Source organism: Augochlora pura, chromosome 6 (genome assembly GCF_028453695.1).
Source record: "Augochlora pura isolate Apur16 chromosome 6, APUR_v2.2.1, whole genome shotgun sequence".
Taxonomy (NCBI): Eukaryota; Metazoa; Arthropoda; class Insecta; order Hymenoptera; family Halictidae; genus Augochlora; species Augochlora pura.
The window spans coordinates 17,834,027-17,858,271 of record NC_135777.1 but is presented as its reverse complement, the minus strand read 5'-3'; the positions used below and the strand labels follow the sequence as shown (position 1 = coordinate 17,858,271).

The window sequence follows — 24,245 nt, the reverse complement described above, 5'->3', positions numbered from 1 at the left end:
TAATTCAATACTCAGTACGAAAGTGAAACTTTTTAAAAACAGTTTTATTCTTTTGTTACAACATTCACAATTGTTTGTATAATCTTTTTTCCATTTTGATGATTTAAGAGATTTAAAAGTGGATCCTTCATTTTTTCTTCCAACAATTTTACCAATTCTTTCCTTATGCGTTGTAAAAGTTGACCAACCTAAATAATATTTATATAAATATGTAAATATAAAATAAATAAACAGTATACACAGAAATATTTTATATTTTTAAGTATTAATTATCTTACCCTATGAGATTCGACACTGAATAAGATCCAACCATCTTCTAATGATATAATAGACAATCCATTATGTACTTCTATGTTCATCATCGAATCATTGCCAGAGAACAAAACTAGCAGTAAGATTGGTATCATTGTGATTTCTTTAATAAACACTTTGCTCGTTTTCATTTTTTCCTGATATACTAAGTACGGACTAGGGAAGTAACCGACGTGGAAGTTAACAGATGATGGATGAACACTGACGAAACCATCACTTTTTGTTTGAAATTTAAGTTCATGTGGCTTAGGTTGTACCGGAACTGCACCGGCAGATTGTATTTGAAAGGATTTTTCTGGTGTGAAAACTTTCACAACATTAGGATAAAGAGCAGCGCAAAGTAAACCTTGGAGAAGTTTGTAATTATCGCTATTGATGTTCAATTCATATCCAGTTATTTCTAAAATTTTGTCAACATTTGGTTGTCGTTTAGGTAAATTAATGGGAACAAAACCGATCGAGACTAATAATTCCAGAAATTGATACTTTATATCCGCTAAAGTGTACAACGTGCGTATGGATAAGTAGTTTTCATTAGCGAAAACTTGTCCTGCATAATTACTATGTCCGCATGCTTCCAACCATTTCTATAACAAAATCGGGAAAAAACGCATGTAAATCTGTTTTATATGAGTGTACATTATTATCAAACGTTTACCTTATAAGCTTTAAGAACTGTTAAGTGATCAGAATTGGCTGTACAAAATTCTTTTTTGGCATCTATTTCGTGCCTTTTTTCAAATGGTATGTTAAATGGAGTTTTATGAGACAAACATGCTGCAATGGTAAGTGCGGAGTCGAGACAACAGAAAATTGCTCCAAACACTATTAGTTTTCCAATTCGCACGTCTACAGGCAGTGCAGCAAGGTGGTGGCCCAACGGAGTTAATGTACATTCAGAATTAAATGCTCCAACATCTTGTAAACGTTTAATAGCGCTTTGAATATTTGGAATTGTTGGTGGTTCCAATAATTTGCCTAAAAGCATATTTTATATTTTACAATTTTATATAATAAGAACATGGAACAAATAAAAATAGTAAGTGTCATTACTTAAAATTTGACATGAATCTACTTTCAGTCCTTTATATAACAGTTGAATACGTAAAAGCAAGGGTTCTAAAGGAATTCTTAATATTTCGGGCACTGGCTGTGCTGGAAAATGGTACTTAAACCTAGAAAAAATAAAATACGTTAAGTTTTCGAAATTACAGAAAATACAAGATATTATATGACTTATAAGACATTAATTAATATTAAACAACTATACGTACCTATGTAAAGTGTATAAATGAATGCATACTCCAGGCATAACACGTCCAGCACGACCTTTCCTCTGCAATGCATTTGCTTGTGATACCCAACATGTTTCTAAACTTTCCATATTCTGATTAGAGTTGAATCTAGTTTCTTTCATTTTTCCACTGTCGATTACAAAAACACAATCATCTATTGTGATAGAAGTTTCAGCTAAGTTTGTACTTAGTACGATTTTCCTGGCATCTCCAACATTTTTGAAAACTAAATTCTGTTCTTCATTAGATAAACTTGAATGTAATGGTACAATAACAACCTTTCCATTTTTTGATGAAAAATTTTTATTGTCATTTAACTGATTTTTCAAGGAAATAATTTCAGCAAATCCCGGTAAAAACACCTAAAATATAAATGTTAAATATAATATATGGTTTCATTACTTTTTAAAAAATAATAGAATATGCTTACTAAGATAGAACCTGTTTTAGGATAATCATGTAATCCAAAAATAATCCATTCTATTATCGTCTCTATAAGCTCAAAATTAATTTTGTTGTGATCCATAACATACAAGTTTTTATGTGTTTGTCTGCTGTAATCGTGATATCTGCTAACAATTTGCATCAATGTTAAATTTTCGTCTTGAATTGAGTCTCTAACTTCAGCAGTCGAAACACCTTCAACTTCAGCAGTTTCTAGTTCTATCTGTAACTGTTCCCAGTCACCTTTAATTCTACGTGTATATTTTGAATTTTCTTCAAGCACATAACTTGTCCATTCAAATATATCTTCCAAAAAGAGTTGCTCCACAGGAAATGTTTTCCCTGGAATATTTAAAATAGGAGCTTCTCGAAAGTACGAAGAAAAAGCTTCCGATTTAAGCGTTGCGCTCATAAGTATTATTTTCAGATTTGGTTTTTTTCGTAACAATTCCTTTAGGAGCATCAATAGGAAATCGCTAAATGGGAAATTGTAATGTTTAAGTAAACAGAAATGAGTTAACAGAATAACTAACTAACCTTTCTGCACTTCTTTCATGAACTTCATCAACAATAACATGTGTTACATCATTTAACTCAGGATTCATGGATAATCTTTGTAATAAAATTCCAGTTGTACAAAATGTTAACCGGGTTTTGTTGGACATTTTGCTCTCCAATCTTATTTGGTATCCTACCGTTTCACCTATTCGTTCATCTCTTTCTGATGCGACCCTTTCTGCTACACCTACTGCACTTATTCGTCGCGGTTGTGTGCATATTATGTTGACATGTTCTTTCAATGTAGGTCTATTTAAAATCCAATCGTCTAATAAAAATTGTGGCACCTAAAATATAAGTATATGTACTACAATATTTTTAAGTTTAAATTAAAACACAGCATAAAAAATTTTAGTTACTTGTGTACTTTTACCGCATCCTGTTTCACCTGAGATTATGGTAACTTGATGTTCATGTATCGTTTCTAAAATATTATCCATTTTGGACCATGCTGGCAGCTTTCTCCTAATTTCTTTCATTTTTTTATACTTAGTACTATTCTGTTTTTCCACAAAATTCTCATATATGGAATCATCTATTGATAATATTTCTTCTGATGTAATATTGTTTCTATTCTTTCTATTAATAGAGCCTAATTCATGGTGTGTAGCAAGATCTTCTTCACCATCACTTTCTGATGATTTAGGGAAAAGTGTGTCATTCTGATCTAACAATTGTTCTCTATTTTCTTCTAAGTATGTTTTCATTTCATCTTCATTTTCCAAAAGAGATATTATAGAAAAAATATATGGAACACCATCCACGGATAATGACAATGCTTCATTATATAATCTTCTTCCTATTCTTAAACAATGTATACTCGAAAATGTACCATCATTTTTATAAAAGTAGAAAAATGGTGGTTCGTATGGATATTTACAACCTAATGAAATATAAAAATACAGTGGCTTTTAATAGCAGAAAATTAACAAAAATTTTACATGTCAGTCACATGATTTATTTGATTTCATGTAATACCTTCAGGAAATCTTATTTCTAATGTAAAGTGTGGATCCTCTCTCTCAGGCATTTTTAATACCTGTGGCTGTTGATGCAAAAATCTGCACTTTTTCCCAAATCTACATTTTTTTTGAATAAATAATCTGCAAACTTCTTTCTTCTCTTTTTCCTTTTCATGCTGTGATTTTATCTTTTTTATTTCTTGCTCTATTTCATCATTTCTCACTAGATAATCAAGTCTAACTTGGACAGTCCAAATCTGATTTTTTATTTTTTCTGTAAACATTTCCTCATAAATAGATTCAAGTGCCTCTTTTTCATCCTGTCGTTTCTCTAGGAAGTCTGTTGTATCAACATCGTTACACACTTTACTTTTTGCAATATTTTCAACTTCATAATATTTAGAAAATAATATTTCTAGAGCTCTTCCCATGTCACCTTTCGTATGTATTAATGCTTCTATACAATGTGATTGATGAAAACTAAAAGCAATGTAGTCGATTATAATGTATGTTAATTTGTAAATTACAGATTATATTGTTTTATATTTACCCATAACTTTGTAACTTAACTATTGCGAATTGTCTAGTAATTTGTTCCTCAGTTTTAGGTGTGGCATCCTTAGAAGAATAATCTACTATTCCTTTAATAACTAAATTACCTCTTTCTACCCAGTATTGTTTCTCGAAATTTGATTTCTTATTTTCAAATTCTGATGCATCAGAAAGCTTAAAACTCTGTTAAAAATCTTTGTTAATTTCTACTAATATATCTTAAGAGATAAAGCACAATATAATAAATTAATAAAAATGTGTGTATTACATACAGAGCCATAAATATGTTTCAAAGTATCATAAAGTTGTCGTTCTGATTCTTCAGATATCCTTAATGTTTGTAGCTCAACTCTAAGCTTACTTGAAATACGAGGACTTTCAGATTTACATTTATTCTTATTCGATGCATTCCTATTACAAACAAATGATTTTGTACTATTTAAATAATATAACAGAATTTCTTTCATTACATACATAAATTGTTAAGGAATGTATCATGTTTTTTAATATAGATACGGTTATATGTATACATATTTAACTTACGTGACACTTTTCCCAACACTTTTTCCTTCTACTGTAATGTCGTCCATCAATTGAATACTATTATGGTCCATTATTCATAAATAAAAAATCCACTTTTGTATAAATTAGTTTAAAAGATACTATTACTTATATTTTTGAATATTTGGAAAAGTCAGGTTAACATCCATGAACATGCAACGTACATCTCGCAGTGACGGACAAGTGAAGTACGTATGATACGTGAATCACGTGAACTACGTTGTACTACTAGAAGACTAAACTCTATTGCAAGTTTTAAACTATGTACGATATGTACATACATATGTGCATGTTGAATGTACATACGTTCATACAGCATCGTATATAGTTGTGTATGCATCTCATACATAGCTTAGTTTTCCTTTATTAGTGTAGCATAATTCAAAGCATTCTTGAAAATTTTATTGTCAACTTTTTAATTTAGTTTAGATTTTCTGTAATTATACTAACACAAATGATATAATTTACATTTTAAATATCGTTTCTATTATCATCAATTATACGAACACAACGTGATCGTACTAGATACAAACTTAAATTGTATATATGAACGTAATAAATTTTATAGAAACAATAAATTATGAGAATTAAACGAATTTTAGATCTCTTATAAATATGAATAAATAATATTTGACCTAGAAATTTTTATATAAATTGTTTATTGGAATTTATGAAAAAGTACATATATATATTATAAGTACATATATTACAAAGTACGTATATTATGCTTTTGTTTTTGAATATGTATATTTTCATTCATTTTACCGCTAATTTTTGTTACAAACATAGATTTACGCTCAATTTTGTTATAATGCATTATCAATCATTTTTGCATAATACGAATATAGGCAGTTATAATAATTAATGTTATAATAAGAAACTAAATTTTTATTTTCATCCAATCATGATTTATTTTCATTTTTATAAACAACTGCCTTGTTGTAACCACAAAGTAGTAAAAGATTCCCTCGAGGATGATATCGAGCGTCTAATATCGTTATATCCTGTGGAGTGGGCAGACATGTTGCCTTCTGGGGATTCCATTCAAACATGTGAGCGCACTCACAAAATACAAAAAGTTGAGCACGGGTAGGATTCCACTTAGCAGCTGTAAATTCAAACTATTTAACAATATTGTGTAAAACGAAATTAAATTCGTAAGATCATAAAAAATACATACCTACGATCTTATTTTCAAGAAGTAAATAATCAAGATAATCATCGATAATATTCCATATCCATAACGCCGTAGGATAAAGTTGATGTTTTATGACCAAATATTGTCCACAAAAACTAAACTCCAAAATATCGAATCTAGCAATTGAAAATCTATCGATGTCATCTTTTTTACCGATCTTTAGATTTATTGGACGTTCGCATTTTTCTTCCACTGGAAGTACTTATTATTTTACTTATAGCATTATTATAAATATGTACTTTGCAAAGTACTACTTACAAATTCGTTTATTATGTAAACTTGTAAATTTGTTCGACAATTTTGTTTGAATTATGCGTTCCTCGTACACTTTGTGTAAATAATTTTCTTTAATAATTGGATCGAGGTGCAATTGCAAAAGTGGCTTCCATGTTACATGATTTAACAAAACAATCTGCACAGAATTTGACGTCCACAAAGTAATTTATCTATCTAAATAGAAAATTCAGATAATCGGAAAGAATATGATTTAAATAGACAAAACTATACCATTTCATTATATCCGGTTACAGCCAACAATTGTCCACTAGGCATCCATTTTACACTTTCAATTCCTTTCAATTCTTTATGATACTCATATCTGATTTCAGATGAATTAATAGTTTGCGTGGGACAGAAAACACCTATATCACCCTCTAATATATCTGAATAAATAATTAACTTTGGTTCGTTACTAAATGAACACCATATGCACAATAATTCACTATTTGGTGACCAACATATTCCATCGATAGTATGCAAACGTCCACATATTAACTTCTACAAATTATAATCAAAGATAAAAGATATTTAATATAGTATTAACAAATAAAATACTGTGGGAATACAGATGCACATAGTTTTGCGCCATAAAGAATATCAGTATCTAGTAACTTTAATTGCCGATGAGACCCCTTTTGAACCTACTGTCGACCGCGTGTACTGTGAATGTATTTATGATTGTACAACTTTTTAAAGGTTAGATTATTAGTTTGGCAATTATTTGAATTTGTTGCTGATTGATAATGAATATGACATCTTATGTATCGTGTGCTTGTAATCGAATTCCACACTCCACTGATTGGGGAAAAAATGGACTCATTTGTTATGCGGCATGTCATGCTGTTGTAATCTACGATCCGTTCGTGTCAAAAATAGGAAAAGTAAAAAACACGCTTCATCGTCATAAAGGACGTATTAATACGGTCCGATGGATTAAACATAGAAATATAAAAGACGAATGGGAACTACTATCCAGTTCTATAGATGGAACAGCAATTGTGTGGAGCAAAGTCAATGAATGCTTTGAATGTACTTCTATTATTGAAGTTGGCGATGTGCTTACATTTAGCAATTCCTTATATGTTTGTGTTAGTGACTCTCTAAACGACAAAACTTTCCACAAATTATTAATATGTACTGGTTCAAGCAAAGGAGATGTAAAATTATGGTTAAGAAATACGTCTAATGAAATAAAATGTCTTCAGACACTGACATTTGGAAAAAAATTGCCAATAGACGCTTGCTTTTCTTATTTACCAAGTACAGATTTACCTTTGTTAGCTGTTGCAACAGAAATTTCAACAATTGAATTATATGTATCAAGTTCTCATGTTATAGAGGAATCAAATTTTCTAAAAGTACAAATTTTAACTGGTCACGAAGATTGGATACGTTGCATGGATTTCATACATATTACAAATGATAGTATTCTATTGGCAAGTGGTTCTCAAGATGCTATGATACGATTATGGAAAATTTTTGTAAAAGACATAGAACCTTTGAATAATGAGTTACGTCAGAAAGAACAAATGTTTATAGCTAATGATGTTAAATACAATATAACTTTGGAGTCCATTCTTTATGGACATGAAGGCTGGATTTATGGTGTACATTGGTGCCCACAACAAACAGATAGCAAAAACCAAACTTTAAGATTGTTATCTTGCTCGTTAGATAAATCTATGATTATTTGGGAGCCAGATGAAATATCTGGCATGTGGTCAGAAAAAGTAAGAGTGGGTGAAGTTGGTGGTAACTCACTGGGTTTTTATGGCTGTAAATTTGATAGTAATGGCATGAATATATTAGCACATGGATATCAAGGATCATTTCATATTTGGGAATACTCAGATAAAGTAAAAAATTGGATTCCAAAATCTGTACCAGGTGGACATTTTTCTGAGGTCGTAGATCTTTGCTGGGATCCAAAAGGAAGGTTTGTATGCAGCATTATAACAGTGATTTTCAACTAACATTATTACATTTGCTATCCTATTGTAGGTTTCTTGTTACTGTAAGTGCAGATCAAACAACAAGAATACATGCTCCATGGAAAAATGAAGCACTAGAGTATTGGCATGAAATTGGACGCCCACAAGTTCACGGATATGATATGTCTTGTTTAGTTATGTTAACTCCTTACATGTTTGCTTCAGGAGCAGAAGAGAAAGTGATACGAATCTTTACAGCCCCAACAACTTTTAAGAATTCTTTAAAGAGAATTGCTAATGTTGATGATTTTGAAAATATAGTAGGAGATAGTGCATCAGTGCCAGCTCTTGGGCTAACAAATAAAGCAACATTCGTCGAAAATATGAATGGAAAAGAAACTGAAATAAGTAGTGTTGAAAATGAGGATTATATACCACCAACAGAAGAAGAACTAATGCAAAATACATTATGGCCAGAATTACAAAAACTTTATGGTCATGGATATGAAATATTTTCCATTGCTGCTAGACACGATGGAAAAATGTTAGCAACCGCGTGTAAATCAACCTCATTAGAACATTCTGCAATACTCTTGTGGGACACAAGCACTTGGACACTAATTCAGAAACTTATAGCTCATCAGTTGACTGTTACACAAATGGAATTTTCACCTAATGACAAGTACTTATTATCTGTATCTAGAGACAGAAGGTGGACATTATTTGAGTGTAATGATTACGCATATGATTTAATTACAATCAGTTCAAAAAAAGATAGTCTTCATACTCGTATAATATGGTGCTGTTCATGGACACATGATTCATCTTATTTTGCAACTGGTTCTAGAGATGGAAAAATTGGAATATGGAGTCCAAAAATTACAAATGATAAAATCATTCCAGTTACAAGTTTAGATGTAAAAGATTCTGTTACAGCACTTTCATTTTCTACCCAAAGTATTGCTGAACATATTTATCTTTTAGCAATAGGATTTGAGAGTGGCTGTATAGAGATTCAAAAATTAAAAATGTATGACAACAATATTAGCTGGTCAAAATGTATTGTATATAATACTTCAGATGCGCATCATTTAACTGTAAGAAGACTTAAATTTCGACCATGTAAAAAGGAACTAAACATTTTACAACTAGCAAGCTGTGGATCAGATCATACTGTTAAAATATATGATATAGATATCATAAAATTAGAAGACTCATGAAATATATAAATTTTCATACAAAAATTGTCTCATCTTTAATAATAATATGTAATTACTCACTTTATATAATTTCCATGTAATTGTATTATAAATTTCTATAGAATCTTCACCTTCATTTGAAACTACTACTGCCATTTTCTTGCCATTCGGACTAAAATTTAAATTATAAAAAGAAGACTTCACATTTTGTATATGATTTACACTCCGATTTTCCAAAGACCATATAGATACCTGAATCTGTTGATATTATTTATTTCAAAATGTTGAGATATAAATTCATATATTGTCAATAAAATTGAAAGAGTTACTTACGTTAAAGTTTGATAATATTAAAATATGTTTACTATCAGGTGCCCAAGTAACACCTTCTAAACCTGCACTGCCTTCAACAAGCTTATATTTCCATTCAGGATAATGGATGCAATACACTTGAATAATAGTTTTTTTTATGTTAGCACATAAAACATATTCACTATTTCTAGACCACTCTAAATACTGTGATAAAATGAAAGGCAAATATGTTGTTTCAAAATATTTTATTCTTTGCAATAAGTAATTAACATTTAATTTTTCATTTTATACTAATAAATGATTGTAAAAGCTAAATACAAATAACATTTTTGGTTAATTTAATGATATACACTAACCTCAATTATGTCTGAAAACACAAATGAAAGAATAGATTCCAATGTTTTGCTATTTTTTATGATTAAATTTGCTTGATATGCTAAGGCAATGAATCTGCCATCTGGAGAAAATTCGCACAATTGGTTATTAATACGATATAAGTATTTTTCTATTTCTAAGGACATAGCGATGCTGTTCAATTTTGTACACAATCACAAATACAATACAATACGCAGTTCGATTCGTTAGCGAGGGTTAATATACAAATTTGTGGGCAATTTACTGGTGAGACAGTGCTGCCCTCACAGTCAAAGAAAAAGAGAAAAAACAGTTAGTAGTGATTCTGATATACCTACAGAAGGTATGTCTTTCTTAATCACGAATTGTATTCAATTTGAAAATTTCAAATTACTATTATGTATAAACTACACAGAACTTTATTGAAAACTCCTACAGCAAAGGATGCGTTGAATGTAAAATCTCGCCATTTAGACTCAAATAATCCTTTTATGGCAATGAACTTTCTGCCAGTTTATTTTAGTATGTCTTACCTATTCCTATTTTCATATCAGCCAGTGCAAACATACCTACATTAAGAGCGAAAATGTCAGTATCCCAAAGGAGATATAAATTACTTATTCCAGCACCTACAAGCTTTCCACAACAAACTTCAGCACGTTTGTCTCAGTTGACAATGCAACATTATAATATTTGAAACGCGTGTACATTAATTCTCCTTTCCGAGGCTTAAAATACATTGATGATAATTTTATCAATCAAATGTGTTTAAAGATTATTTATTAATTATTAGAAAATATTTAATTTGAATTACGACTAATTTATTTTATATTCTTCTTTCAAATACTATTACAAAAACGTAATTACAGTTGTTTACATAAAATTAAAATCATAGAAATATTTATTGTAATGAAAATTGTGAACACTTAACGTAACATTTAATGTAATAATTATAATATTGCACATAATATATACATATGGCATTTTGATATAATATACTACTGTAAATTACGACACACTCACACATACACACATATACAAGTTACCTTATGTAGGAGTACTCATAATTATTTTTAATATTAAGTTATGTAGTAGGACCTTAACAATCACATTTTATGGTAGTAAAAAGAATTAGTTACATGTATTAACTATTTATAAGTAAACCAGTCAATTCTCAAATTTTTGTACATTATTTGTTATGACTAGCTGGCTATTATATGATTATTAAAATTAAACTTATTTATTATAAGGATGCATCACAACATTTTCATTTGATAAAGTGAAATTTAAAGGTAATTATATCACAAAATAAGTAATTGACCAGAAACATAACATACAATTTGCTCGCGCTTTTATGTATACAAATAATTATTTTTTTAAATATTGAAAGTTCGGAGACAGTTAATATAGCATTACAGCATACTAGAATGTGAAATTCCGAACATATTTTTTATACTATTAAAAAATACAACGGGCAAGTTTCGTTCTTCTTAATGGAATTTATAAAACTATTAGAATTTAAATATAAATCTATATGAACAATTTGTTTGTACTTTAGATAACTTACAACTTTTTTATTATAAAACTATCATTACAACAGTTTTGTTTACGATTTTAATTATATTACAGCAAAGTTAAAATTCTTAAATCAAAAGTAATGAAAATTAAGATCAACTGTTGTTATACCTGGTACTACAATTAAGAATAGATTAGAAATTAAGACAGTGCTATTCGATTGACAACATTTTGAAGATCGAATATCTATTTCTTACTGGTTTTCTTTTAATCTTTCTGACTTTTAAAATTGAAGTAAGAGCTACTTACGAAACTTTTATTTAAAAATTTTTAAATTTCAAAGTATTGTATTTTCAATCATTTGATAATTTAGGAATATGATTTCTGGAATGAATGTTGGAAATACTATTTTTTAAAGAAAATTTGAATAAAAAAAAATCCTGATCGACACTTAAATGTACAGGAAATAATAATCTATTTGTGTTAAGTGCTGAAACATTTGATATTGACAGCATTATTTGCAGTGAATTAATACAAATATCAAGTGGACAACCTTTGATCCCATACTGATACGTGCAGATATTTATTCAGTTTATGATTCCATGAGTTGTTCTACTGTAAGTAGGTCACTGTACTTTATTATGCATTCGTGTACAATAGATACACTATATGTTACTGTATGTCACAAGAGGGACTAGTGTAAAAATCTTTTATATTAACACAGGTTTCCACAGACGTATTATTTAATGAAATTTATAAAATTCATTGTCTGTTATACTAAATCACGACTAACACTACGTTTAAATGTCATAGAACGTACTTCTGTCCCAGATTTTCCTGGCTTAGAAAGATTGGAAGGGTTGAGATTTGGAGTTGGACTTTGTGAAAGGGATGCTCTTTCGTCATTACTCGATTTTTCTCGTTCTAATCTCTGTTTACTGAATTTTCCCATTCCTGGACGATAAATTTCCATAGCAGGACGATCCTGTAAATATTCAAAGAAAATTGATGTTTAAATTTTATAAAATCAAACAAATTTTTTTGAAATAGTAAAAGTAACACAACGAATATGTACCTTATTTCTAATTCTACGCTCTAATCGCGGATCTTTTTTATCTTTTTCTTTTTCTTCATTTTCAGCCTTTTGTAAATTATTTTGATCTCCGCCATCTAATGACTTGTGTCGTCTTAAACAACTTCCATCTCCTGTGCCTCCATCACCTCCGCTTTCAAGTGAACTGCGTCTCTTTGTAATCTTTGAATCTTGCTTTTCATTGGAATCACCATCATTATTTTCTTCTTTATTGATATATTCCGTAGATTTAGACTTTTCAATGTCTTTGTTAATTTCAGTAACAAATGATGTAATTTCTGTAAATATTTGAAGACATTCATCATAGTAAACTTACCAAATATTTTTGATCAATAAATTTTTAAATATTCTTACCTCTTTTTTTCTGGTCTTTCAGTTGCTCAAAATCTTGTATAGTTTCTCCTAGTCCTCTTTTCCCATTAACTTCCCTCTTGTCCATGCTTACACGATTTTCGATATCATCCTTGTCAGTTACACATTCATCCCTTTCCTTAATATTTACGTAAGAATCAACATGTAATTCTTTTCTTTGAGAATCCTCCTCTTCACTTCTCAACTTTGCACTGCCGTCAGTATCAATATTAAATTCTACATTTTGCTTTTTCGTTTCTGCGAGTCTCTTCTTTTCTTGCCTCATTTTTTCATAACTTTTACCTCGTTTTTCCTCGATCTTTACTTCTCTACAATCTTTAACATCTTCTTTATAATCTTTCCCATCATTCTTCCTATCATCTTTTATAGTATCTCTCTCATCGCGTCTTCCATACATTTTTTTGTCATCGTGACGTCTTTGATGTTTTAAATCCCTTTGATCTTTATTTCTATCCTCAATTCTATCTCTATAGCCTTTTGTTACAGGTTTGGTATCTCGATCTCGAGATACTTTTTCACGTATTTTATCATCCTTTTTAAGTCGATTTTTTATATCTTTAGGTGAAAGTTTGTCTCTTTCCTCTTTATTTTCTTTGTTATCTCTACACATTTCTTTATCGAGATCTGGATTTTTCAATACCTACAACAGAATTAAATATTCATATTAAATAATACATTGTTAGGTTGAATAAAAAATTTTAATTGAACTTATCATAATAAATGTTTTGATAAATTACAATAAAGTAACACAAAAATTTTGCTTTGTTTTTCTAAAAACAATTTCTTTTACAAAATTTAATGTATACAAACTAGTCGACAATAAATTAATTATATCTTAGTAAAGGTATACAAATTTAGCACATAATTATTATACAGAAAAGGTATATATAGGATGGATCGAAATCACATAAGTGAGAAATAATATTTTTCTCCTCGAAGCTACTTCAACATGTAGTAAGTAGATAACATAAATTTCCATGTTAATCATTTGTAGTTTCATTTTCATGAATTTTTACGACATGCTGATAATCCTTTTCCGCAAAGAGTTTTGAAAGAATAAAGTTTCTGGTAATCGAATACAACATCACAACTTCTTGATTTCGAAACTTCTGCTGGTATTTGCATTTTCCACGTTTTATGTAAATTAGTGAATTGTGATTTTGATAATGAAGAAAAATAATGTTTATTTTTTATGTATTGTGATGTAAACTTGGCATTACTATAAGTATAATTGTTTTTCATGTTATTCCAGTAATCACAATTATCTTTTCTGAAATTGGTGTCTTTATCTTTATAATTTCTTTCATAAAAGTAAAAGAATTTTGGTTGTTTATGGCTATAACGCCAATGTTCATTTATATGAGGCACACTCCTAACGCAATTTACATATACTTCTGTGCTTTCACTTCTGTAAGACTGCTGTTGCATGTCCAATGAGTTCTTTTTCAATGGTGTTGTATTTAGAGTTCTAATACTGGATACTTCTTCTTTATATTTATTGGGTATATTTAGATTTTCAATAGAATGTTGAAAATATACATCTTCCGACTTGATGGTTGAGGAAGTAGAAAGGAAGAAATACTTGGTCTGGTTATCTTCAATGTTACATATGGACTGCAGTGTGAAAAGATTAGTATCAACAAATACAGTAGAGAATAATACTTAAAATTTAAACTTAACATCATTAGTAATACTGACTTATCACTTTTATATTCTATACTGTATTTGGAATGCTAAAAATCAGTTTCACATGTATAAATTAATAAAATACAAGTAAACATTGAAGTATTACCTTGGATATAATGGGGTCGTCTTTTGTTCGTCTTCTCTCTAAATCCCTCCGCCTTCTTTCCTCACGTTTTTCATCTCTAAGACGTTGTTTTTCTTGTTTACGTTGCTTTACATATTCTAAGAGTGGTGTAGTTGTAACTTTTTTTGGCGTATCTAATTAGTAATATACAAATGTAAATTTATGCATACATAACATAATTACAGATATATTTCCTTTGCATGGCAAGGAATACAACTTACTATCTGGTGGCTGATAGGAATACTCTGTTTTTGGCTGGGCTATATTGGATTCAGCCTCTTGATTTTTGAGACTTTCCAAAAAGCTTACATAGTAAGGATCTGATTCTATAGTACCACATTTTAAATCTTTTTTTTTCCCTACCCTTTTTTTTGGTAACCTTTGAAAGGGTGCAAACTCTACTACTGCTGGATATTCCGTGCCTTTAGAGTCAACAAATACGTAATTATCAAATTTTTCTCTGAACATAAAAATGTCTTGTTGTTCCATAAAATTAATATATGCTCGAGAAAATGCAAATTGTCCCATAGACATGTCAGCTTTTACAAAACAAAGATAATCATGCTCTGGTAATGGAGAAACTTGCTCTAAAAATTGATCCTGGGTCATACTTGGAGGCAATCTTCTTATTACTACCTAAAAATATATTTTATATGTATTATACGACCATGTCTAAGTGATTACTTTAACAAAAGCCAAATACTTTTATGGTTTCATTCAACAAATATCATATAGAATTATTCCATGTAATTAAGTGAAAACACTTTTTAATATTGATTATAATATTATTTTTGCTATTGTACACAATGGACACTTTATTTAAAATTGTATACAGTACTTTATTTAATGCACATTATAAATAACATTTGTTCTCAAAACTTAGTAGTGTAAATTCTTGAAAGTAAACTATAATTGTTTGTCAAATGTATAATATGTTATACAGTAGAAAATTATTTTCTCCTAGTATTATATGATTCATGATATTTGTAGTTCCAGTTTAATCAATAGTACCTTTGTCATAGGTCGGCATTTTTCTTTTTTACTGTCTTTAATTTTTCCGACATCTGGAGAACTAGTTTGTGCCTCATTTTGTGCGACAGTCTCAGATTGTTGTGTTTCTTCGGTCATTGTCATCTACATTTATTTAATTTCTTGACAATTAAGGCTCATTCAATATCAGTTCGAAACACTCTGATTAAAGATATTAAATTAGAGCATGCAATTTTCTTCGTGTCATCAAAATAAACGTTTCCGTTTACAAAGTTTTCGCGGCCATCTTGATTCACTTGGACATAAAAAGTACTAGATATGTATAGGATGAAGAGATGAAATGTAATACATTCTGATTTACTAGGGGATTCAGAGGGTTTGTATAGATCTAGGGAATTGAAATACTAAAATTATAGAAACTATTTTATTGTTAACCAACCTATTCAAAGTTGGCATAAAATACTACAACTTTTTAAAAATATATATATTAATAAATACAAATCATAATATTTTAAAGAAAGTTAACTTGATACATGTTATTTAAAAAATTCGACAATTTAAATTATTATTTACTAAAATATTTTATTGTTTACACTCCATTAGAAATGTTTAGTATGCGACGGCAATACAAGATTGTTAGTATTTGTGTAAATAATACAGTTAACAACGTATAATACTTTTCTTGAATTTGTACTTTCTGTAAAACTAGTTAAATACAAATAAGTATGACGAAAATTGTTTATAAATAATATATCTGTATAAATAAAATATTAGTTCTTAATCAATATTTATAACCTTCTATAATTATCGCGTTGTTGCGTCTGAGATCCTGATGTTAAAGTTGAGTATATAAAAGGTAAAATTGATGCTAGCGCTAAACAAAGTCCAATCACTGGTCGGTACCATACCCACGCAAAGCCTATTACTAATAAACTAATAGACATAGAAACTGACATTTTTAAAGATTCGATTGCAATAATTCCACATAAGAACGTTGAATTTAAAATTACTGTTCTTAATATGTTTGCTAAACATGTTGCTGCTAGAAACAAAACCAACCAGCCAAGACCTCTGAAATAGTCATAAACTTATAAATAACGCATATGATGGAAGCTTAAGATAATTAATAAATTACCTAATACTCCATGTACGCCAATAGTTATGTACATGTTCTAAATGGAACATTTGATCTACTGTCATCTTGTGTTTTCTCTGAAGTAAAATCTCTTCACCATGCGAAGTAACATATGGTACAATAATTCCTTTTTCTAACATTCCAACTATAGAGAAAATTTCTCCTGCTTTTCCTGCATAGGAGAATTGTATACGTATATCTCCTACCTATAAAAAAAATCCTATTAATTTTTTCATATTTGTTAGCTTATTTGGAAGCATAAAAATATACCTGTGGATTCCATAAATCTGAACTATGATAGTATAAGCCAGAATGCATTTTAATATCTCTACGTTCTGGTCTTTCATCGCTAGTGACTTCTATAAAGTCACTGAATTTCTTTTTTAATTCACTTCCTAAAGTAAATGCCCCAATTTTAACTTCATCTGCAATTTGTATTTGACTTTTAATAGGCATTTCTTTTGGATTATGATGACCAGTTCTAATATAAAATTGATCAGAATCAACCAGTTTGTCTTTCCATTCTGTTGTATAATAATAATGCTCTTCTGTTACTTCGCCAAAACTAATGTGCAAAAATTATTTTAGTCAATGTAGATGACAACATAGATTACTTTTCCAATTGAACCATTAAAGTACCTTCGTTCTTCTTCTATCTCAACCCATTGGTACATTTGAACTCTTCTTTTCAATTTTACACTTGATACAATTACTCCGTAGTCAGGTTCAGTTAATGGTTCAGATATTTTTAAGGGACCTGATAAATGTATTAATCTGCCTTCATATTCAGGTAATAATTTAATAGTATTTGGAAGGACTGCTACATTACGCAAAGCTTCATCCAAGGAGTGTGCCACCTTCACTGCTCTTCCCTATAATATTAACAATATATTTTTGTAATATAAATATTTTTGTGTAATAAGACAGAATAGCACATTTACAAACCTCATTCCAAAATAAAAGACACATGCCAGTTGCAAACATAATGAGCCCAATAATAGCAGTGAGCCAAGACTCTCTGAATTGTTCAGAGACTGTCATTGGGATATTCATAGGTGCAGGCTGTCTTCCGTTGACTCGATTTTGATGAAGAGGCTCAGCATTTACTCTTTGTGGTTGTCCATTTTGCTAAGAAAAAAAAATTAAATTTATACTTTATACAGATTTACTACCTCTCGAATGTATTGTAAAAGTTTTAGTATTTAATAAAGAAAATATATTTGAGATAAATGTTATGTAATCTATGTACTATATTGTTTAAAAGTCGCAGTGGAAAATTCTTTCAGAAAATATGAGGTATTTAAATGTCGAATCATGTGATTTTCCTGCTTACATTTGCACGATACATTTTAATAGATCACATTATATGGTAATGACAACGTTCGACTTGTCCACTGAAATTCTTCATTCAAAATAACATTTTTCATATAATTTTAGACCAGAACGAATCTGCAATCTGATGAAATTTGATTTCGAATGATTTCATAGCAGAGGTATGAATACTGTCCAATCAATTGTTGATACAATCTAATTTTTAAACATGACATGTTAGTATAAAGAAAGCCATATTACAAATTTTACTTTTAACTATTTCACTATTACAAAAGCAAAATATGTACTCAAAAAATTATCGTTGTCACATGCGCAGTGTTGTATGTTGTGACGGTGTGACGGTCACCAAGTCATTACACTACTAATATTAGAATAGAAAAATGTAACCAAAATACGAATTTTCTATATGATATACAATTTATATGCATGAAAACTACGCCAAAGCACGTGAAAAAAATGGTAATATTTTTTAGACCAATAAATACAGTTCAAATTGTAAAAGATCTTTAAAGGATAGGTTTAGAAAAAGTGATGCGGGTGGGATGAGCAACCTGAAGTTACATATAGTAATACAAGTTTTGCAAGACACTCGGATTGTAGCGCGTTCCGTTATCGAGAATAGGAGTAGAAATTGCTTTGTTCTGATTGGTTGTGTACCCTGTGCACTATACATACAGTAGTAATGGGTCCTACTCCTACATACTTCCAGGTCGCTGTTCGATCTGTTAGCGAGAGTTAATTACCGTAATTAGTCAATTTAACTTAATAGCTATGAAGTGCCAAGTGTCTCAGACGGCGCACATAGTCCGTCTGTGCGACTTGTTCCACATGAGTTTCATTTTCCCTCTTTTTCTTCGATTGTGAGGGCAGCACTGTCTCACCAGTAAATCGCTAACCAATCAGAATAAAGAAAATTTCTATATTGACCATCCTTAACGGATCGAGCTACAATTTGGAGGTATGCAAGAGTAGGACCCATTACTGTACTTGGGAAGAGAGTAGTAGTGAGAATAACATCCGTGGCCAATATTACACGATACGAACATTGTTAATCGTTGACAGACTTCTGAGGTGCTTCTCTGTTCTTGAAATTTCCACTCAAGGCTAGTGCTTCATTGGTGTCTACTATGTTCAATGGTGTCAGAAGAAAGATCGTTCAATCCCCAAATGGGGATTCCAATAAATTGCAAATGGAATCTGAGAGCTCTGATCATAAGTACACGATCAAACGTGATACATTGCGTTAATTGGCTTGACTGTTATCAACCATCGTGAAGCATATTGTAATATGGATTTTCATACCAGTGATATCCCTACTACTATCCCCACTCCGAATCACCGGTTAACGTAGTAAGTCGTAAATGGCAATTTGAGAGTACATTAGCCCAGTGACTGGGCAACGACTGAGCAGTGACGGTAGTTGCGTTTGCGAAAGCAGTGTATATTAGTGTCTCTCGTAGTAACTGATGGTGACCGCTTCATTCGAAAGGAACAGAGATTACCATTCCTATATAGTAATACTTCAAGTTTTGCTTGAATGAAAATTGCTTTGCTCTGATTGGTTGATGGTTTAATGTTAAGCAGAATTCACTGTGGATTGGATGTGCAATAAGTTTCAACTACTATCTAGGTGTGGGGAATCTTTTTGAATTAAATTTAATATGGCCGTGACCACGTGTTCTTGAGTCATTGTGATTGGTACATTCGCAGCCACCGCGAACGTAACTACGTGCTGTACCTTGCTCAGAAGTCAGCTGTTACGATACAGGGGCAAGGGAAGTATTCTTACTCACTCCGCCTGACATGCACGCGCTTGTAGTCGTCACTGTTCTATGATATTAACGAAACCACTCCTATTGCATTTAGCATTTGGGCGACCACGGGGAGTGAGACGCTGCGACGGTAGTCACGTGGCGTAGCTCACGATATCGCCGTACGATTGTGTGGCTCTTGGGGCTAATAGGAAGGGATCGTTTCTGCCAATACGGGAAATGCGTTTGATCTACTTCTGCAATACGTTAGAATGGGTGTATTGGTGGGGGGATCATACTTACAACGGACTTCTTCTGAGTAAGGCACAGTATGTATGCCATGAGATGACGATAGGGTCAAGGTATAGTAGTGTAAGCTAGTGCAATTAGTTATTTTGGGCTGACTTAATTACTGTGTTTTAGTTTAGCTTTAAGATTAATTAACTTTATATATATTCGATAAGACATATTCAGTTTTTTATTTCAATGTGTTCAGTTCAATGTGTTATTTACATAGTGTACCGTTTATCACAGGATTCTGTATACTCTCAGCTCTCAAATCATGTTTGTCACGTTTTGAAAGAGAAGAACTGTAAATATGAAATTTTATTAAAGCAGTCATTTCTAATGCGAACTTGTTAATTACATATTATGATATTAGTAATTTATTTGACAATAAATGTTCCCCCGGGCTTACATGGAATACCCGGGGGTGGTATTACATTCTATGTATAAACAATCAAGTTTATTGAAGGATGTTATATATTAAATTTTTATTGAGCACAGTTATTGAATCTGAGTATTTCGGGAGAAAGCACAGTATTCGGGGAGGGAATACAGTATTCAGAGAGGGGCTGAAGCACAATAGTTGATGTTTATAGATCATAGGTATACAGTAACTGATCTCAGAACTTTTTTCTTCCTCCTAATACTAAAAGAAAGTTTGTTTTATGGGAAAATTGATGTCAGTAGAAGAATCTGTGAAATTTATTTTTAAGTACAAAAGAAATACCAATTAAGTTACAGAAGTTGTTTTTAGTAGTGAAACTTCCTGATATCCACCAACATGGCACAGTAATTGACTTTTCTACTCTATGTCAATTTGTATTTATGAATTGGGAAGAATTGCAAGGGAGAGACAAGTTGACACTTTTATTTAGTATAACATAATTAATCAATTTAAATTATGTTCAGACCTCACAATCAGCAATAACAGTAAGTGTAAAATATTTCATATATTGGTTTATAGATGCAATTAATGAAAAATTATAATTTTGCGAAAATTTATTACTTTTGGTGTGGATACTAGAGGTTTTTATTTCAAGTGTATTTAAGTACATGTGTAATCAATAGTTCCAAACTTGTATTATACATATATTTTATATTAAATGTTTATTTTGTGTTATGCTTTTTCTTTGTGACAATATTTTCAACAGTACAGGAACTTCTATGCAATAAAACATTTTTTATTGGTATATAATATGGAAAAATTTTTTATATATTTGTTAATACATGTATTAGAAATACAAATTTTTAGTTTTTTAATGTATGTTAGGACGTGATCCCTAGTAAATACACGATAAATATTAAATTAATTTTAATTATTCTTGATGATGGTGAGGGTATTAAGTATAATAAGATTTCAATTTTAAAGAATGTTGTTAAATCATGGTCTGAAAACGAAGAAAAACAAGTTATTAAGATGAAGTGGATAGTGATTTCATGTATTTTATGTGTATTTGGATGTTTCAAAGAATTCAGACCTTCTGAATCTTTTGTCACTGATTATTTTACTGACTGGAAAAATTTTACAGATGTTCAAGTGAGTACAATCTGAATTGTGTGTTACATTTATTCATGAGCATGGAATATCCTTATTTGAATTAATAATTTTAGAATTTCTTTATTTTCTTAGTGCGAACAAATTATTGTACTTTGTATATGTAATTATATTAGATATGTGATTTATTTTTGTTCATAAAGATATGTATGATTTTTGTGTAACATGCTTATATTTAATAAAGGATTTTATAAAAATATAATTTTTCAGGTGAATCAAGAAATTTTTCCTGTCTCTACGTATTCTTACTTTGCAACATTAATTGTTGTATTTTTAATAACTGACTTTGTTCAATACAAGCTTGTCATTATACTATGTGGCCTGTCTGGTGCTATCACCTACATTTTACTAATTTTTGGAAGTGATCTCTTGACTATGAAAATTGTGGAATTCTTTTATGGATTATTCTTTTCCACGGAAGTAGCCTACTATACATATATTTATGCTAAAGTTGATAAAGAACACTACCAAGAAGTAACAAGCCACACAAAAGCAGCATCTTTATTTGGTCGTTGTATGTCTGGTATTATTGCACAATTAACAGTTTCTTTTGATATGTTGAATTATCATGAACTGAATTACCTTACTCTAGCAGGTATTGACATATTTTTACTTGTACATTTTTTGAAAGTAACATACAGCTAATTGAGAGTTTACATAAAGTAAATTGAATTTTTTAGCTGTTACATTTGCAATGATTTGGGCATTTTTTTTACCTTCTGTTGGAAAGTCCATCTATTTCCATAGAAAGAATGAAAATGGTTTTTCTGAATTATCCATTGAAACAACATCAAACCAACAATTGACGCCACTACCACAAACATGTGAAGCTGAAGTTCAATTTAGCTCTTCCCCTAAAAAGATTTCAGTAGTAAAGAAACTAAGAGTAGCTTATGCTTTATTGTGGAAAGATTTTAAACAAGCTTATTCGAATGGACACATAGTTAAGTGGTCATTGTGGTGGTCCTTCTCAACTTGCGGATATTTGCAAGTAACTAGTTATATACAGTTGCTCTGGCAAACTGCAGTTTCTCCTCAAGATAAGATTTATAATGGAGCTGTAGAAGCTCTTTATACAATCATAGGTGAGCAAACATATTTCGCGTATATTGTATAAGTTTAATTTTATATCATTGAGAAATGTAAGAATATATAATTTAAAATTCAAAATTTTTCATGTTAATACTTGCACAATTCTATCAGTGATAGATAAGAAGGAAATGATAATAATACTACTTCTGTGATAATAGTAATTAGGTGGATTTTTCCTTACTTTAGACTTACAATTGTAAAGATTTCTTTTTCGTTTACCTTTACTATCTACTAATAACATATTTTATTTTCATAAATAGGTACAATAACAGTATTTTTCATTGGAAAAACACCATTCAATTGGTCTTTGATAGGAGGCATTGTGGTATCATTTATGTCATTTATGGAAGGCATTTTATTAGTAATTTCCTCACACAGCTATAATATTTGGTTGCTATATCTGTCTTTCATTGTATTTGGAATTATTTATCATACAATGATCACTGTGGCAAGGTAAAGATATTCTTTAATGTCATTTTTTGTTATAATAATAAAATAATTCCATTAAACTATGTATGTATATATGTATATATATATATGTATTTAGTTTTGAAGTTGCAAAGAGTATATCAGAGGATAGTTATGGCCTAATATTTGGATTAAATACATTTGTTGCACTTGCATTACAAAGCATATTGACAGCTATTGTAGTGAATGGTAACTTAGGATTTACTCTGAGAAACCAGGTGATCAAATATTATTACTATTATTTTATAATTTAATATAACATTAAAACTTTCAAATAATAAGATATACATTGATTACTGTGTATTATTTAGCAAGTAAGAATGCATTTATGTATTTATAAATAGAACATTTCTTTTTTAGTATCTTATCTATGGGGGTTATTTTATTGTGATAGCAATGCTGTATACGATAGTAGGTATTTTTACCATTGTTTGTCATTACAAAAGTGGCAATGATTTCAACATATGGGTTAAGAACGAGAAGGATGCTGTGACTAATTTACGAAATGGAGGAGATATACGCACAGTGACAACGTCCTAGTTGAGATTTTATTTCCTGATTTTCATGAAAGTAATTTTATTAGTACATTTTAATATATTCAGAAGAATGTATTTGTTGAATATTAAACAATATTTTAGCAATTTTTTTGCGATCGCGAGAAACCTACCGAATGTCATAGAAAAAGTTAAGTCGTAGCGATCTATGCAGCGACGACCAATTAGATTGTTATTATTTCTTGTCGTTAACGAAAGAAATAAATTAAAATTGTGAATGATAAGTAATATTTGTATATAGTATGTGAAGAGTATATTTTTATATCTAAATATATGTATGCGAAATATTACTTATACAGAAATATAGAAAACTACATTGTATTGTTTTTTATTACC

General features: G+C 30.1%; 6 protein-coding genes across 23 annotated transcripts; 2 read left to right on the top strand and 4 right to left on the bottom strand.

The window, feature by feature from the left end:
- Positions 1-26: 26 nt before the first annotated feature.
- LOC144471349 (putative ATP-dependent RNA helicase DHX57) lies at positions 27-4,916 on the bottom strand. Its single transcript, XM_078183305.1, has 12 exons — positions 4,667-4,916; positions 4,396-4,534; positions 4,122-4,306; positions 3,588-4,051; positions 2,969-3,492; positions 2,589-2,896; positions 2,038-2,527; positions 1,587-1,969; positions 1,366-1,487; positions 971-1,290; positions 279-899; positions 27-188 (listed from the first exon to the last, which is right to left on the bottom strand). The coding sequence occupies exons 1-12, from the start codon at positions 4,735-4,737 to the stop codon at positions 45-47; spliced, it is 3,771 nt and encodes a 1,256-aa protein (XP_078039431.1). The 5' UTR covers positions 4,738-4,916; the 3' UTR covers positions 27-44.
- A 461-nt stretch (positions 4,917-5,377) lies between these two features.
- LOC144471332 (WD repeat-containing protein WRAP73) lies at positions 5,378-10,212 on the bottom strand. Of its 2 annotated transcripts, none has more exons than XM_078183272.1 (7): positions 9,960-10,212; positions 9,625-9,807; positions 9,373-9,549; positions 6,390-6,659; positions 6,141-6,294; positions 5,869-6,074; positions 5,378-5,792 (listed from the first exon to the last, which is right to left on the bottom strand). In XM_078183272.1, exons 1-7 carry the CDS (start codon positions 10,122-10,124, stop codon positions 5,682-5,684), a joined length of 1,266 nt encoding a protein of 421 aa, XP_078039398.1. In that variant the 5' UTR covers positions 10,125-10,212; the 3' UTR covers positions 5,378-5,681. The 2 variants fall into 2 exon arrangements, with proteins under 2 accessions (XP_078039398.1, XP_078039397.1); XM_078183271.1 differs by having other exon boundaries at positions 5,382-5,792; positions 5,865-6,074.
- Positions 6,774-9,623, top strand: Elp2 (elongator complex protein 2). Its single transcript, XM_078183269.1, has 2 exons — positions 6,774-8,097; positions 8,163-9,623. The coding sequence occupies exons 1-2, from the start codon at positions 6,905-6,907 to the stop codon at positions 9,310-9,312; spliced, it is 2,343 nt and encodes a 780-aa protein (XP_078039395.1). The 5' UTR covers positions 6,774-6,904; the 3' UTR covers positions 9,313-9,623.
- A 541-nt stretch (positions 10,213-10,753) lies between the features above and the next one.
- Positions 10,754-16,028, bottom strand: Upf3 (UPF3 regulator of nonsense mediated mRNA decay). Its single transcript, XM_078183480.1, has 6 exons — positions 15,759-16,028; positions 14,969-15,383; positions 14,730-14,881; positions 12,920-13,577; positions 12,548-12,843; positions 10,754-12,457 (listed from the first exon to the last, which is right to left on the bottom strand). Exons 1-6 carry the CDS (start codon positions 15,879-15,881, stop codon positions 12,245-12,247), a joined length of 1,857 nt encoding a protein of 618 aa, XP_078039606.1. The 5' UTR covers positions 15,882-16,028; the 3' UTR covers positions 10,754-12,244.
- A 236-nt stretch (positions 16,029-16,264) lies between these two features.
- Tmem43 (Transmembrane protein 43) lies at positions 16,265-19,315 on the bottom strand. 3 transcript variants are annotated; one of them, XM_078182960.1, is made up of 7 exons: positions 18,492-18,755; positions 18,206-18,399; positions 17,818-18,000; positions 17,512-17,744; positions 17,143-17,437; positions 16,873-17,078; positions 16,265-16,808 (listed from the first exon to the last, which is right to left on the bottom strand). In XM_078182960.1, the coding sequence occupies exons 2-7, from the start codon at positions 18,218-18,220 to the stop codon at positions 16,526-16,528; spliced, it is 1,215 nt and encodes a 404-aa protein (XP_078039086.1). In that variant the 5' UTR covers positions 18,221-18,399; positions 18,492-18,755; the 3' UTR covers positions 16,265-16,525. The 3 variants fall into 3 exon arrangements, with proteins under 3 accessions (XP_078039086.1, XP_078039088.1, XP_078039087.1); XM_078182962.1 differs by lacking the exons at positions 18,206-18,399; positions 18,492-18,755 and adding an exon at positions 19,249-19,315; XM_078182961.1 differs by lacking the exon at positions 18,206-18,399.
- On the top strand, positions 19,166-24,223 carry LOC144471158 (thiamine transporter 2). 15 transcript variants are annotated; one of them, XM_078182958.1, is made up of 8 exons: positions 19,166-19,554; positions 20,995-21,170; positions 21,610-21,777; positions 22,006-22,390; positions 22,476-22,880; positions 23,148-23,340; positions 23,435-23,573; positions 23,716-24,223. In XM_078182958.1, the coding sequence occupies exons 3-8, from the start codon at positions 21,658-21,660 to the stop codon at positions 23,893-23,895; spliced, it is 1,422 nt and encodes a 473-aa protein (XP_078039084.1). In that variant the 5' UTR covers positions 19,166-19,554; positions 20,995-21,170; positions 21,610-21,657; the 3' UTR covers positions 23,896-24,223. The 15 variants fall into 15 exon arrangements, with proteins under 15 accessions (XP_078039084.1, XP_078039071.1, XP_078039080.1 ...); XM_078182945.1 differs by having other exon boundaries at positions 20,071-21,170; XM_078182954.1 differs by lacking the exon at positions 19,166-19,554 and adding an exon at positions 19,562-19,834 and having other exon boundaries at positions 20,998-21,170.
- Positions 24,224-24,245: the final 22 nt, after the last annotated feature.